Raw genomic sequence first — 15,225 nt, 5'->3', positions numbered from 1 at the left:
TTCATATGAAATTAGGACCTATATTATGGAGGGCAATGGAAAGTAAGAGTTATGACATAATCAGATTTGTTTGTTTTTTTTTTAATTTTTTTTTAACGTTTATTTATTTTTGAGACAGAGAGAGACAGAGCATGAACGGGGAGAGTCAGAGAGAGAGGGAGACACAGAATCAGAAGCAGGCTCCAGGCTCTGTTTCTCAGGGCTCGAACTCACGGACCGCGAGATCATGACCTGAGCCGAAGTCGGCCGCTTAACCGACTGAGCCACCCAGGCGCCCCCAGATTTGTATTTTTTGAAAGACATCAGTAACAACGGCAATAGCCATAGAGCTCAACCCTCCATATGTATCACCTTATTTAACCTTTAGGAAGGTTAAGTACTACTATTCACCAGCAGGCACTGTCATCGCCCCCATTTTAAAAGAGTCTCAGAGAGCTTAAGAAAGTTGGGCGTAGTCCCAAAGCTAGTAAGAGACACAGCTGGGGTTTGGACCCCAGGCCGGTTGGTTCTGATGCTCATGCTCTTGATTATTAGGCTGCACATCATCTTGGAAGACAAGCTGAAGTGGGGACAGACCTGGAGCCAAGGCGCCTTGTGAAGTGCCAATATGCCTACTGTTATGCCCGAAGGAACGTCTAGACTTGTGTTTCTAAGTCTTCTTCAATTCTCCCTTGACCCTTGCCCAATCAGATCTTCAATCACAGCGCTTCCCTGAGACTGCTCCCACCAAGGTCCTCCCCTTCACTAAAGCCAGCACAACCGACCCTCTGTTCTCATCTTATTTCACCAGTCAGCCCCTGGTTTTCCTCCTACTTCACGGACTGTTCCTTCTCTGTTTCGTTTGTTGATACGCCCTCATCTCTCCATTTTCCACGCCTTAGCAGTGCTCCAGCTCACTGCTGTTTTCTTCTTTTCTCCCTTCACTGATGTGGTGATCCAAGCCAGCCTCTTAACTTTGAAGAGCCACCTAAATGGTGACGAGTCCCAAATTTGTATTTCCAGCCAGGACTGTTCCCAGCCCAATGCCCACTGGATATCTCCTTTTAGTTGTTGAAAAAGCCTGTCAAATTTTACATGTGTCAAACCGAACTTCTGAATTCCTCTTCCCAAGCCTCTTGCCATCTCTCCAAGTTATAAATCCATTCTTCCGGTTACTTTAGCCAAAGGCTTTGGAGTTAACTGAGCTCTCCCTCTTCTTCTGACCAATCATATCCAATATGTTAGCAAATTTTATTGGCTTTACCATCAAAATATTCAATCGCTTCCATTCTATGATTCATTGAGACCACCATCATCTCTCATCTATATTATTGCAAAAGCCCCCCACATCAAGACTCCATGTTTCTACCCTTTTCCTCTTATGGTCTGTTTTCAACAGAACAATTTAAGTGATCAGGTTAAAATGCATATCATTCAGGGTCCCAGCCAGAAACAGAATTCGCCCCTGGTGAGTGAAGCCTTCACCTGCTGAAGAGCCTTTAGTAGAGAGACCACTTACGTAGGCTGGGCAAGACTAAGAAAATAAACAAGAGAAAATGAGGCATCCAGGGACTGGAAGTAGCAGGAAGCGGCTGTATCCCTGGGACTGAAGATTCAAGGGAGGAGACAGTGTTATCAGAACCCAATGAGAATTGCAACCCTCCAGGAAAGGCTGCCCATCAGGAGCTGTAGTGGAAGAGAGATGCAACTGCTTCTAGAGAGAATACCCAAGCAGGGAAAGGCTGAGTAAGACATAGGCTGACCACTCTCTCCTCTTTCTCTTTGATCTCCTGTAGGGCCTCTTATTAGTCCAACCAATCAGGCACCAGCCCACCAGTGATGCAGTCTGCAGGAACCAGCCTCCTGGGACATAGGGCAGGGAGGCCTGAGAATGCATGGATGGCGAGGGAGGGTAGCCGAGGGAAAGAAGATACCCAGCACGAGAGAATACAAGTCAGACCGTTGTTCTGCTCAAACCCCTCCGGCGGTTTTCCAGACTACTCAGAGTAAAATCTAAAGTTCTCACATTGGCTCACAAGCTCTTACATTGGTCAGGTGCCTGCTTCCTAATCATTTTTGTCCTCTGGGGTTCCATTCTTTTTTGGAAGCTCAGCTATTCATTTAAACAGGTTATTATAATCCACCTGGAAATGCAAAAGGTCAGAGCAGCAGAGTTTTCAGAATATCAATCCTCTACATTTTCAGAAGCAGAAGGCCCAGCATTCAATAAATGTCAATTGAGCCAATGGATAAATAAATGGATAAACGAACCCCTTTTGGGTCATAAGCTACAAGTGTCTTTTTCTTTTACTAAGAAAAGACTTTATATCGCCTTTCTTTTTTTTCCAGTCTTACTCTTTTGTTGGATATCTTTGTTGTTCTACGGTTTGTTGGACATTTTTGTTCTTCTTTGAAAACCATATAGCAATCCAGGGTTTTCTTCAGAAAGCCAGTGTAGGTCATCTGGCACCCAGACACAACTACCTTTAGGCTCCAGATTTGAACTATGTCTACATGGTGTACCAGAATTCCGGGCCCTTGATGGAGAGAAGAAACCTCGGGTCCATCCAATGTTGGTTTCTGAAGTGTAGGCAGAGTTATTTAGTGAAATGGTCAGGTAAAAAATGCAGTTTATTCATTCTCCTATACATTTAAATTCTGACCTTATATCAAGTTAGATTTCTAGAGAACTCCGACCACATCACCATGCCCCTCACCAAGTTCCTCTCACTGAGTGCCTCCGTGCTGTGGTTTTGGCGTTTATCAAAGCATTTTTCAAATGGATGCTTCTGAGTCCTATGAATGGATTTTGTGTTTGTTGAAAACATTTTTCTTGAGAATACAATGAGAAGTTTGGCTTAAATTGAGCGCGTATTCATCTATACTGTGGGATGTAATTCAGTCACAAAATGGAACAAAGTACAGATACAGGTTATGATGAGGATGTACCTTGAATGCATTATGCTTAGTGAAAGATGCCAGATACAAAAGGCCAGATATTGTGTGATCTCATTCATATGAAATATCTAGAATAGGTAAATCAATAGAGGCAGAAAGCAAACTGGCGGTTGCCAGGGGCGGGGAGGGGAGGGGGTAATGGGGACCGACTGCTTAATGGGTACAAGATTTCCTTTTGATGAGAGTATCTTTAACAAGATAGAGGTGGTGACTGCACAACTTTAGGAACGCACTAGGTATCACTCCAGATTGTACGCTTTAAAATGGTTGCTTTTATGTTTTATAAACTTCACCTCAATAACAATTTTAAAAATGGTGCACCTTCAATCTGAAGAGATTTGGGGTAGGCAAGGTCACAGGACATGTTAGCAGTCCCTTGAAGGGTGGCCGGGGGAGGGGGTGGAGAATAGTAGTCTTTCAGTTACTCTGTGCTCCCCAAAGGGCAGAACTAGAGTGAGTGGGCGAGCATTCTAAGCCATCACAAAACCCTGGAGAGATTGAAACCAATGCTGGGGGACTATTTGCCCACCATGAGATGGCTGAAGGAAGGCTCACTGAGTGCCATTGAAAGCAGAAGCCCTAGGTCCATAAAAGGAAGTGCCCTTCCCTTGTGCCTACACCCCCATCACAGATGCCTGCAACCGACCCAGGCTGTGTTCACTGCAGTTTCCAACATGAGTTTATCGTGGGTAGAAGGAATGCACAGTCTCACACAACAACCAGTGACCCCACGACTGGGGGCCTAGATCTCCAATAACATCCTCCCCCCCCAGCTTCAACTACCCTCTTCCCTGGACACAGCCTCAACTTTGACATCACCCAAAACGGTGTCACCTCTACAATCACGTACTCCAGCATCCCACTCTTTAATCGTGGCCACCTATTCTTGTAAATCTGGTGCTCAAGTATCTCACTGGGACACTTCTTCATCCTACCTCACTGAACCTTCAGGCCATTAACTAGTTCCTCTATTTCTTCTTCTGTTCTTCATTCTGTTGCGTCCTGTTGCCAAACATATCCTGTCTCCCTAACAGGGTTTTAAACCTTGCCTTCTGAGACAACTCATTCCCTTTGAGAAAAGGGGTCCTGCTCCTTATCATGAGCCCAGATCTGTATTTGTTCATCCACCGATTGATTCATTCGTTCAAAACATATTTGCTGAGTATCTACCGCGTGTCGGAAATCTGCTACATTCTAGGAACACAGCAATGAACAAGGTAATGTGTTCCTACCCTTAAGGAACCTAGAATCTAGTAGAAAAGACAAGTATGAAACAATTACACAGATTATTTAATTGTAATTAAAGGAAGGCAGAAAAATATGGGCTGCGAGATCATGAAGAGGTGAGCTACTCTAAGGAGCCAATTGTCACGAAGGGACATTTGAGCAGAGAACCTGAAACCTGAGTAGGACAGCAGGCAAAGAATGGAGTGTGTGTGTGGGGGGGGGCGGGGTAGGTTGTCCTTGATGGGGGTAGGTAACTCCAGGTGAAACAACCCAGTGTGTTCAAAGGCACCAAAGTGGGCAGACACAGCTCTCCATCCTGGATGGAATGCAATGTCTAAAGAGGCATGGTGTAAAGTGAGGCTGGGAGACAGGAAAAGACTAGATTTTGTATGACTTGTGGGCTGTGTCAGTGACTTGGGTCCACAGTCCCTCCCAGCAGCCGATTCAGAGACTGGAGACCAACGAGTTCATGGGGATTTTATCATGTAATCCAGGGATGGTGACAAGGGTCTGTTCCGAGGCTGTCCGTGGGAATAGAACACGGCTGGTTACGGGTTATTAAAAGAAGTGTTGATAGGATTTGGTACCATTGGGAGATTAGGGAGAAGAACAAAATCTCCTGGATTATAGCCACAACTCTTTTGCAGGGATGTTTGTACCCTCTTATGAATGTACCAAAACTACCGGACCATCCACTGAAAAAAGGGTGAATGTTACGGCATGCGAATTTTATCCAAATAAAATTGAATTTTTAAGAAAGAACCTACACACAGCACTAAACATAAACACGTTTATTATCAAACTTTGCGCTGGCCACATCACATACAAAATAGGTATGGCATAAGCTTAAATAAATACATACTTTAAAAAACTATAAAATATTTTGAATCATAATTTAAAATGCTTTTTAAAACCCGTTTTAAAAACCGTTTAAAACACGGACCATATTTGCATTTCACACAGCTATTTACATCACAGTATAAATATTTACAACATTCGAACAATTTCAGAGAAAATAATAATTCATTCTATAGGTAGTCTGCTGGCAGTAGTTGTTTATTTCTCTCTCCCTTATTTTCCAGAGTTCTTTTGCCCCTTAAAATTCTCTACCGTTCTGACACTTAGCATACCTCTCTGGTTACTTAGGGCTTTGCCTTTACCAACACGCAGCCCGCATTTGTCAGAAACTTTGATTTTCAACACATGCTAAGTTAATGTACGTGTGGGAGAGTTTTGATTCTCACGTAACTTGCAAGACGGAGCGAGAAGCTTGGGCAATGGACTGGCCAAGAATTTCTCACTGCCAACGATCAGTGGGGATCCCTGAGGAATTTTAAATTCCCTGATAAATAAATACATATGCTCATTCATACTGACTTTCCTCTCTTCACGAACACTCTAACAAACAGAATAACACAATTAGGGAATAAATATTAAAAGTCTCCACTTTTCAAAAAACCCACCAGACAAATCTTTTACAAGGTGAGTCCCTATCATGGATTTAAAATCTAATGTAATATATGAGAATTATATGTGGACACGTCACCCCTGACAAACGTCTTTGGAGAAATGCTAAAGCACATCCGTATGACTACATGTTTGTGTCAACAGAGACATTCAAAGAGTTGTACCTTCGTCTGTCTGCATTTCTGCTTTTAGCAAATCAGAACATTTGGCCCCGTGGAAGCTTTTCATCATGGAAAACAACCTACCTCTGGAAAAAGAGCTGACAGTGTATGAGTGCGTGCCATTCAGATTCTACTGTGCTGATACTAATGTTTTGAAAAGCAACGGGAACAAAAAATTTAGAACTTCACCCTGGTTAACATTATAAACAGTACTTGCCCTTTTTTGAAATAAATTTACTACAGATGGAACATTAGAAACTGTGACTGAACAAAGATCTAGGATAAGTCGCTTCTACCCTGTTGCAGTCCTAATGTGTACATATTTTAGAGTCTCTATAACACATACACTGAATTAAGAATTAGGGAAGATTGTTCTGTCGTCAATGCAAATAAAGAGAGCACAATCTCTTACGGCACTTTAAAAAGCAGTGAATCCCACAGGGAGAAAAGTGATTAAGACTGTGCTTTAGTCATCCTCGCACAGAGCATTAAGTAGGATTTCCCCATGCACTTGCCTGGGGGCATTACAAAATTGTCATTTTTTTCCATGTTGGTGATAGAATATCTTTGGCCAAGCGGTTTCCCCTAAACTCTTGACAATATTTCAGCCCCATGACAGCAACCGTGTAATCAGCAGAGACACCGTGAGGGGCAAAAGAAAGAAGCAAGGCCACAAAATCCTGTGGTTCTCCACTGAGATCTCACAGTGAGCGGGGCGGAGAGATAGAACAGGAATTCTTGAGATCGTGGAGCCTGGGTCCCTTCACATTTGCCTGGAAGAGAATATGTTTTCCCTCCATCAGCCAGTACTTTCCAGACACAGAGAACAGCGAAGAGAAGACTGACTCGCTGATGGCAGACTGGCCTTGCTCACTGGAGTTTGGATGGGTGAAGTCCTCATGGGTGCCTCGCTCCCAGCTTAAAGGCAGCAGGTGTGGGAGGTGAGGAGGGCCAGAGACCAGAGGAGTGCTCTCTGTCCTTGCCATCTTCAGGGTATTGCTCTAGTTCCCTGGAGGAAACTGTGTTCCTGCGAACAGAGAGAGCATGCCATCAGGATGCTTAATATTCTGTATCCATAGCAACAACAAAATTCACCGTCTACCACGGACCACCGTGTTCACTATCACGGGGGAGTCCACCTATGAACCTCAAAGCCCTATTCAGTTAGGGCAGCGAAACTATTCTATATGATACTCTAATGGCGGATATAAGTCATTACACACTTGTCAAAACCTGTAAAATATACAAAGCCAAGAGAGAACACTAATATAAAGGGTGAACTTTAGCTAATAATAACGTATCAATATTGGCCCATCAATTGTAACAAAATGCCACACTAATACAGGATGTTGATAACAAAGGAAATTGGAGGGTGAGGGAGTATGTTGGGAGTCCAGTTTCTGCTAATTTTTTTTTGTAAACCTAAAACTGCCTTAAAAAATAAAGACTATTAATTAACAAAATCTATTCGGGGGGGGGAGGTGAGGGGGACTTGACCCTTCACAATTCTCACAAAGCAGAGCACAGATTCTAGAACCAGACTGCCTAGGTTTGAATTCTGGCTATGTCACTCACTAGCTTTGAGATTTTATGCAAGTTATTTAACTTGTCTGTCTCTCGTGTTCTTCATCTGTATAACAGGAAATACAGCAACAAGTCTCTATCTCCTAGAATTCCCAACTCAGAACAGTTTCTGGAAGATACTAAGTGCCACATAAAGGTTAGCTGTCATCATTTTTATTAATAACTTTCACAAGTGAAATGACTCAATAAAGCCCAGATCCTTGTTCCTGTCCTTCTACAAAGAAATGAAACAGTTTTCCATCCAACACCGTGAAGGTGGTGATTTTCCCCCCACAAACTGGCAGATTTGGAGGATATGCTCTCTCAAAATCATGTGTGGTTTTCAAGTCTTACCTGATTCCTTTAGACTTAAGGGGACTCAGAAGGCATCTGGTAGGATCCATCTGATTGGAGGCTTTGGCAGCTGCTGTGGAGTACGTAAAAACACTAAGTAAAGCACCGTTTTCCGACATGAACAGGGAAAAATATGTAGAATGTTCAAAGGCATGCTTTGGACAAGAATGCAACTTACCTGGCAGGAACAAATTTCTTTCCTGCAAGAAAAAGAAAACCATTAAGTTGGACTAAAAGACTCTCAGGGCCGTATTAAATTCAGAAACAATATGACTCTATCCTCCAGGGATTGCAAACCCAATGCCTTCAGGGCCCCTGTAATAATCAGAGTGCAAACACAGCTTGGGGACAGCGGGCGTGAAATGCACACTCATCCTAGGGGCCCAGCAGCTTTCTAATGCTGGCCAATAGCTACCCGCTCAGCTTGCCAAGTTCATCTGCCCGTTTTTCATGAGAAGTCCCAAATCTAGATTTTACGTGAAGGTTCCTATTTTATAAATGTCAGAACTTAATTTTTAAAAATGTCAAATATTCTGTAGAGCCAAACAAGCCGTGAGTGTGGCTACGTGCGTTGGCGTATTCCCTAGGAGATTTCCCCCATTGAAGTCTGTATTCCAAATAAATGTTTTGGAGCCGTTTTAGCCACTTCCTGGGAGCACCCATCATGGCAGGCTCACTGCACCCACTCCGAGGGGAACCACAGAATTCCATGTGAATGGCACCCCCTGGAGTTGTCTGCTGTGAACACAACTAACATTTTTATTTCCTGAAACCCCTCCCACTTCAAGCTGTACTGTAAACTCTTTCCCTAGGACCACTGCTCAATTATACTGCAGTTTATTAGTGTTTCGTAACTAGAGTCTAATTACTGCCGAGATGCGCAAGAGAGGGGACACCCGCGTGGCTCGATGGGTTAAATGTCTGACTTTTGATTTCAGCTCGGGTCATGACCTCACAGTTTGCGAGTTCGAGCCCTACATCAGGCTCCATGCTCGGGATTCTCTCTCCCTCTCCCCTCTCTCTCTGCCCCCCTCCCCTGCTTGTGCTCTCCTTCTCTCAAAATAAATAAATAAACATTAAAGAAAATGTTAGAAACGTGCAAGAGAGAACATGACTCACCAATGAGGAAAAAAAAAAATACATTTTTCAAAAACATTTTTGGAGTATGTTCCCAAGCTCCCTTACCTCTCTTCCGCAGGCGTTTCAGAAGCCAGAGGACAAATGATGCTACCGTCATGAGGGAGGTCCCAGCGGCGGTGAGTCCAACAGCCAAGGGAATGCTGGACTCAGTGGGAGCTAGGGAGACAGAGGAGGGAAGAACTTTCACGAGAAGGAACCGAACGTAAAGTCTTTCTGTGCCCTTTTCTTGGCACATGGATAAGCCGTCTATTTCAATGCATGAGGGAGAGACAGGGCACTACAGCCCTCTGAGATCGACCCAAGCCACCTGCGCAGGCCTGTCTGCGGCCACGGCCAGGAGCGCCCTCACCTGCCAGGCTTGAAGAACAGAACCCACTGCGCCTGGGTCCCTACTGCGCACGCGCTCTCTTCTCCCTCCCTTGCTCTCCTTTCCCCCCTACTTTTACCTCTGGATCCCCTTTTCCCCCTCGTCGCAGTTCTACCTATTCCGCCCACGTGTCACCTCCTCGGTTCTCCCTCTATGCCCATAAAATGAAATGGTCACCAGCTTTTTCACCTTGGCAACCCCCCTGGCCTGAACGTAATGAATGGTTCCTCGCTTTCCCCTTCTTCCGTCTAGTCCCCCCAGGCAACCACCACCAATCAATGCTTCACCTTCGCAGGTAGGCGGCGTCCCGGACCAGTGTCCCGTGGCATCGCACGTCAGAGCTGCGGAGCCGTTGAGGGTCCACCCCTCAGGACACGCAAACGCACACACAGCGCCAAACGCGGGCTCCCCGTCACAGCTCACGTTCATTTTTCCCAACGCTGCCAGTCCCGAACATCGTACGGCTGCAAACGACAGGCACACGCGCGGCGGTTAATAAAGATCTACTGGAAAATGTCTAACCCTGATTGAAAAGCCATCAGCAGGCGTAACTTAGACGCACTACTTAGTTTTCAGCTGGTAGCAAGTTAGGATCAAGGCCCGTGGGGCAATCGAGGTTCAGATACATCTGAAGTTTTTGACCTAGGCCCCTTAAGGTCTAAATTCAGCCCTACCTAGGCCCCTTAAGGTCTAAATTCAGCCCTACCTTGGCAGGAAGGGACTTCCTGCGTCCACTGGCCCTGAGATGTGCACTCAACTTGAGCTGACCCACGCAATTTGAAGCCTTCTTCACAGCTGAAGGCGCAGGAGGACTTGTAGGTGAACTCTCCAGCGGGGGAATGGGTACATGTCACCGAGCCACGCTGGGGCTGCCGGACGGCATCACACTTCACAGCTGGAACACACGAGCGAGCACATTATTAGAAATTTGTATCGGGCAGCGGCAGGTTTCGCACGTAGTCGCGTCTCCAGCCCTCCCATGGTTTTTGTGTTAAAATAAAGACAAAAACTGTACCTTCACACGTGGGCTCCTCACTGTCCCATTCGCCTGTAGGGCCACACTGGAGCTTTTTGGATCCCTTCAAGACAAATCCCTGTTCGCAGAAGAACTCACAGCTGGACCCCTTTTGGAAACTTCCAGAAGCAGCAGGAAGACAACTCACGTAGCCTCTCTCAGGGCGGGACAAGGCTTTGCACTGAAAAGCTGAGACACCAAAATCATGGTCAGAAAACATTGCGGAGGAACTGGAGGGCCCTTGGCATTTGATGAATGAACCCGGTTCATCATAGACGAAGCAACACTCAGAGGTCTCAAGGCTCTTCATGACTCCCTGGACAACTGGGAAGATGCCTGTGTTTTCTCCGAACGCCAGTCCCTTCACGGACAATGGCATTCAGTAAAGGGAGGCCTTTCAGGGAACCAATGGTTCCTGAGCACTGCTCTGACACTCGAAGGAGTTACCGTCAGGACGAAAAGGTTATGTAGTCAGAAAGCAACTGATGGGTCCTGGATGCTTACAGAGGATGCCAAAATGCAAAGAAGGTAAGAAGGTAGCGCATGAAATGTGTCTGCTTTGCAGCTTGATTCGGGTCTTGTGGCTTCGTGCCACTGGAAATCATTCTGTGCTGTATCTGGCTACAAGAATACCAGTACCCGACAGCGAAAACTGCTTGCTTTCCACATTGTTGCTCTTGCTTTACAGTGAATTAAGTTTTAGTGCTTATCCGGGGACTAAGTGTGCCTCTACGTATGACGCCATCCTCGACACATTCTCATCCCTGCCAGTTATGGGCAATTTCAAGTACAGGTTGAGAAAAAGAATGTTTATGGTCAATCTTGATGTGGAGCGACTCTACCTTTACACGTTGGCTTCTCGTCGTCCCATTTCCCGGATGAGGTACACTGCAGGCGCTGGGATCCCATTAGTTCAAATCCTGCTTCACACTCAAAGGCACAAGTCGTGTTCCATGGGAAGTTTCCAGAGCTTTGGGAACAGTCCATGACTCCGTTGGCAGGATTTGTCAGAGCATCGCACTCGACCACTGGGGATTTGAAAGAGCACCATGAAATTTACAGATATGTTCGCTGCCTATTGAATGGGAGTTTATAACAGGGCAAGGAAGCAGCCTTCAAACGGCAGATCCCAAAGTCCTAAGATAAGTCTTGGGGACATGCGCGCACACAGTAAAACTTTTATGCTTTTTTATTAATACTTTCATCTTCTCTGATTGATTTATACTCTGACTATGCTGAGTGGTTTCTGGTCTACTTTACGATGTCCCTGATCTATGTTATGTAAGGCGAAAACGAAGAAAAAAACCCAGATTCTAGATCATGATTTATGTCCTGTTATGTCCTGACATACACAGGACATTCATTTATGTCAGCCCAGCGGGACCTGGAAGCCAAAAGCTTCCGTCTCTGGCCTAGAAAGATAAGACTGAGAGAGAGGGGCGCCTGGGTGGCTTAGTCAAGCCTCCGGCTCTTGATTTCAGCTCAGGTCATGATCCGGGGGCCTGAGATTGAGCCCTCCATTGGACTCTGTGCTGGGCACGGAGACTTCTTGAGATCCTCTCCCTCCCTCTCTCTCTGTCTCTCTTAAAAGATTAAAAAGACTGAAGAGAAAAATAGATATGGGGGCTGCTTGACTACCATGGTCTTAAATCCACCTCCACTGCATGAGAGAGATTAAACAGGAGAAGATAAGTCATTACGATTTCTCAAGTGGGTTCTGCTGTTATGGGCACTCACTTACAAGTCACCAGAGCCGGAGAAGCATCCACTGCAAACATGGGATATAAACCTCTCTCAAACCAAGCAGGCACCCTATTGGCCATACATATTGGCTAAGGGAAGTCCTACTAAAAACAACCGAAAGAACTTTCCCTCGAGTCTTGGAAACGTTGTGACGTTGGATCCAAAACAAAACGAAACAAAACAAGGCAATGAAGGGTGAGTTTGAGAATGTTCTGGGCATTCGGAGAGAGATTTACCATTGCAGGCAGGAGCGGGGGCGCTCCATTCTCCCGTGGACGTGCACCGCGTGGCCTCTGTGCTGCTTGGGAGGTAGCCCTTTTCGCAGCTGACAGAGCAAAAAGAATTGTAGCTGAAGGTCCCCAGAGGGTGGGTGCAAACCAGGCTTCCGTGCTCGGGGGCTTCCCGCGCTTGACAGGTCACCGCTGAAAGGAGAAACCACATCAGTGCTGCTCTCTGTCATCTTGCATGAAGTGAGAAAACCCTGGAAGGTGTAACTACTGTTTACGCTTCCTATGTGCCAGGCACTATGCATTCATTCCGATCAGCCTCACCGTTGAAGCTGATACCATTATTAGCCTCCTTTTGCAATGACACAGCTGGGACTCGGGGGTTTTTAACTACCTGGTCCAGGTGCCCTAAGACAGAGTGGTAAATCTGGGCTTTGAAGCTGGTTGGGGGTGGGGTCTGACTCTGACTTCACGACCTCGGCTCTTGACTGCCACCGGGCACCACGTGGCCCAGGGAAGGGAAGACAGGCAGACCCGACGCCAGAGCCAGCTGGGACGCGGGATGGCGCTACCAACTCAAGTGAAGGCAAAGGCGACACGACGCTTACCTTGCTCGCACCTGAGTCCCTTGAAGCCGGGGTAGCACTCGCACGTGTAGTTGTTGACGGTCTCCACACACTCGCCGTGGCCACTGCAGGATGTGGGGGTACAGGCAGCTGCAGGAAACACAATCCGTGGGGAGGAAGATCATTACTGTGCTTAGAATGTGTTCCTTCGCATCATGAGTGTGCCACAGAGATCATTGGCGACGTCGCCAGGGACGTGGACTGCCAGAGATCTTAATAGAAGTGCTTCACCCAATGCCAAAGCCGAGCTTTAAGCTCAACGAGGTTGGACCTTGATTGCTAATGTCAAAGAAGCAATCTCCCAAACGATGTTTTAAAGCCCTGTAGTTTAGAACGTAAAATTACCATAGCGGAGACCGATTCTTGCACACTGTCCGCACCTTGTCAAGACGCCCCCCACCCTGAAACTGCCTCCCAGGGCTGCCCCAAGCCCCGTACCTGTGTAGCACAAGGCAAGCTTCTTTTTGCTACATCTCTCATCATTCCACTTGCCCGTGTCCTTGTCTCTCTTGATGTAGATCTCCACACAGTCCTCATTGCTTTGCTTATTGTTCGGTTCACCAGGAGCCCAGTTCTTGGCTTCTTCGGTCAGAGGCTTCTGGGTCCCTATCCAGGTCCACGTATTGTTGACCTTTCTGATTCCGATCCAGTAGTAAGTTGGCGAGTAGCTCAAGATGGAGTTCAGGTACTGAATCTCTTCCTGGTTTTGAATCGCGACCAGATGCGTGTACCGTTGCTGGCAATACGCACTAGCTTCGTCGAAAGTCATGATTTCTGTGGAGGCGTTGTAAGACCAGGCTCTGCTCCCTTTAAGCAGGAGAAGCACTAAAGAGGAAAGCGTGAAAGGCATGGAACGTTTAGTCCTGCTGTGGTTTGACTCTTTTAACTGGGCTTTGCACTCTTATTTTCATCATGCGGTAGCCTTGGATGACTCAAATTTTTTTCCTCTTTTCCAAAGTAAGAAAGGGGAGAGATGGAGAAACTGCCATTCACTGTGCATATCTTTGGGGACTGAGCCCCCCGCTTGATGCTCTCCCTGCACTTGCCCACCACCATCTACCAGTATATCCACTACAGTAGAATAATAATCAGAATAACTGAGCTTTCTTGAGTACTGAATATGCGCCACTAAGCACTGTCCGAGGTCCTCTCCGTGCTGCTGGAGCCTCACAATTCCTCTGGGAAGCAGGCCATTTATGATCAGCACTTGACACATTGGGAGGCACTAAGGGGTAAAGTAAATTGCCCTTAGCCCGGGGCAGAACACCCTGGGCGGAGAGACCGGGATGCTGCAAAACACCCTACAATGCACAGCCCCCCCCCACCCCCCCCCGCCACGGGGAGAAATTGTCCTGTCCAAACTGCCAATAATGTCAAGGATGAGAAACCTTGGTCTAACGAATGACATTGACTTACCAAGAGTGAGAGCAGGGAGAAGTCGTGAAGCAGTCATGACTTCCAGGGTTCTTGTCATCAAAAGATGAGTCTTGAAATGCCTTGCTGGGCGAAAAAGTACAACATTCATTACAGAAAGAAATTTTAGGTAGCCAGTCACTGAGCTCATTCTACAATGATGTTTTCAGCAGCAGCAGATTTTAGGTAAAAGATAACAGCGCTCCCATCTTTGTTTCAAAGAAGTCGATGGGAATGAATGCCTACGCAAGTTAAGATTTTCATCGTTTAGGTGCAAGAGAAAAGCCAGATTTTAACGAAGTCTGAATACAACAAGAACCTGCCCAGGCCGTTTATCCAAAGGCTCTCTGCCTATCTGTTCATATGGGTAATCTTGTTTCATGGCCTTACGCTGCACTTACTGTTTTGTGAGGCGGTGGCGTCCGCGTCTGACTCCTCGTGTCGCTGGCTGCTTCTGTCTTGTGCCACTTGGCAGTTCTGGGTGAAGTCAGCCAAGAACAGCAGAGCACTGCTCCTGCGGCAGCCCCTTTATAGGGGCGCTGGCTTCCTGTGAGTAATAGGAGGATGTATCCAAACCCAGGAGACAGGAATTCCCCAGTAGCATCCAAAAAGTTTCCCGGGAATGTCCATAACGCCAAAAAATTACAGTGATGTCAGAAACCCTGGGCCTCCAAGCTAATTCACCTCTGTTCATACCATTTTTAAAACATTTTTTTTTTAACGTGTATTTATTTTTGAGAGAGGGAGAGGAAGCATGAGCGGGGGAGGGCCAGAGAGAGAGGGAGACACAGAATCCGAAGCAGGCTCCGGGCTCTGAGCTGTCAGCACAAAGCCCGACGCGGGGCTCGAACCCGTGAACCGTGAGATCATGACCTGAGCCAACTCGGAGGCATAACCGACTGAGCCACCCAGACGCCCCTCATGCTTTTTTATTTTACGTGAATCCTATTAATATGGCACAAATGGGGAGGAATTAATTCTAATA

At 46.4% G+C, this 15,225-nt stretch overlaps 1 protein-coding gene across 2 annotated transcripts; it reads right to left on the bottom strand.

Moving 5' to 3' along the window:
- Positions 1 to 6,053: 6,053 nt before the first annotated feature.
- Positions 6,054 to 14,727, bottom strand: SELE (selectin E). Of its 2 annotated transcripts, none has more exons than XM_015062321.3 (13): positions 14,642 to 14,727; positions 14,244 to 14,327; positions 13,266 to 13,652; positions 12,810 to 12,917; positions 12,211 to 12,396; positions 11,074 to 11,259; positions 10,232 to 10,420; positions 9,923 to 10,111; positions 9,504 to 9,680; positions 8,895 to 9,005; positions 7,888 to 7,909; positions 7,710 to 7,782; positions 6,054 to 6,819 (listed from the first exon to the last, which is right to left on the bottom strand). In XM_015062321.3, the coding sequence occupies exons 2-12, from the start codon at positions 14,299 to 14,301 to the stop codon at positions 7,725 to 7,727; spliced, it is 1,671 nt and encodes a 556-aa protein (XP_014917807.2). In that variant the 5' UTR covers positions 14,302 to 14,327; positions 14,642 to 14,727; the 3' UTR covers positions 6,054 to 6,819; positions 7,710 to 7,724. The 2 variants fall into 2 exon arrangements, with proteins under 2 accessions (XP_014917807.2, XP_053065242.1); XM_053209267.1 differs by having other exon boundaries at positions 14,244 to 14,323; positions 14,642 to 14,706.
- Between the last annotated feature and the right edge of the window lie 498 nt (positions 14,728 to 15,225).

The sequence above is a fragment of the Acinonyx jubatus genome, chromosome E4 (assembly GCF_027475565.1).
Source record: "Acinonyx jubatus isolate Ajub_Pintada_27869175 chromosome E4, VMU_Ajub_asm_v1.0, whole genome shotgun sequence".
Classification (NCBI taxonomy): Eukaryota; Metazoa; Chordata; class Mammalia; order Carnivora; family Felidae; genus Acinonyx; species Acinonyx jubatus.
The sequence above is the reverse complement of the archived record's forward strand: the minus strand, read 5'-3'. Positions and strand labels throughout refer to the sequence as shown.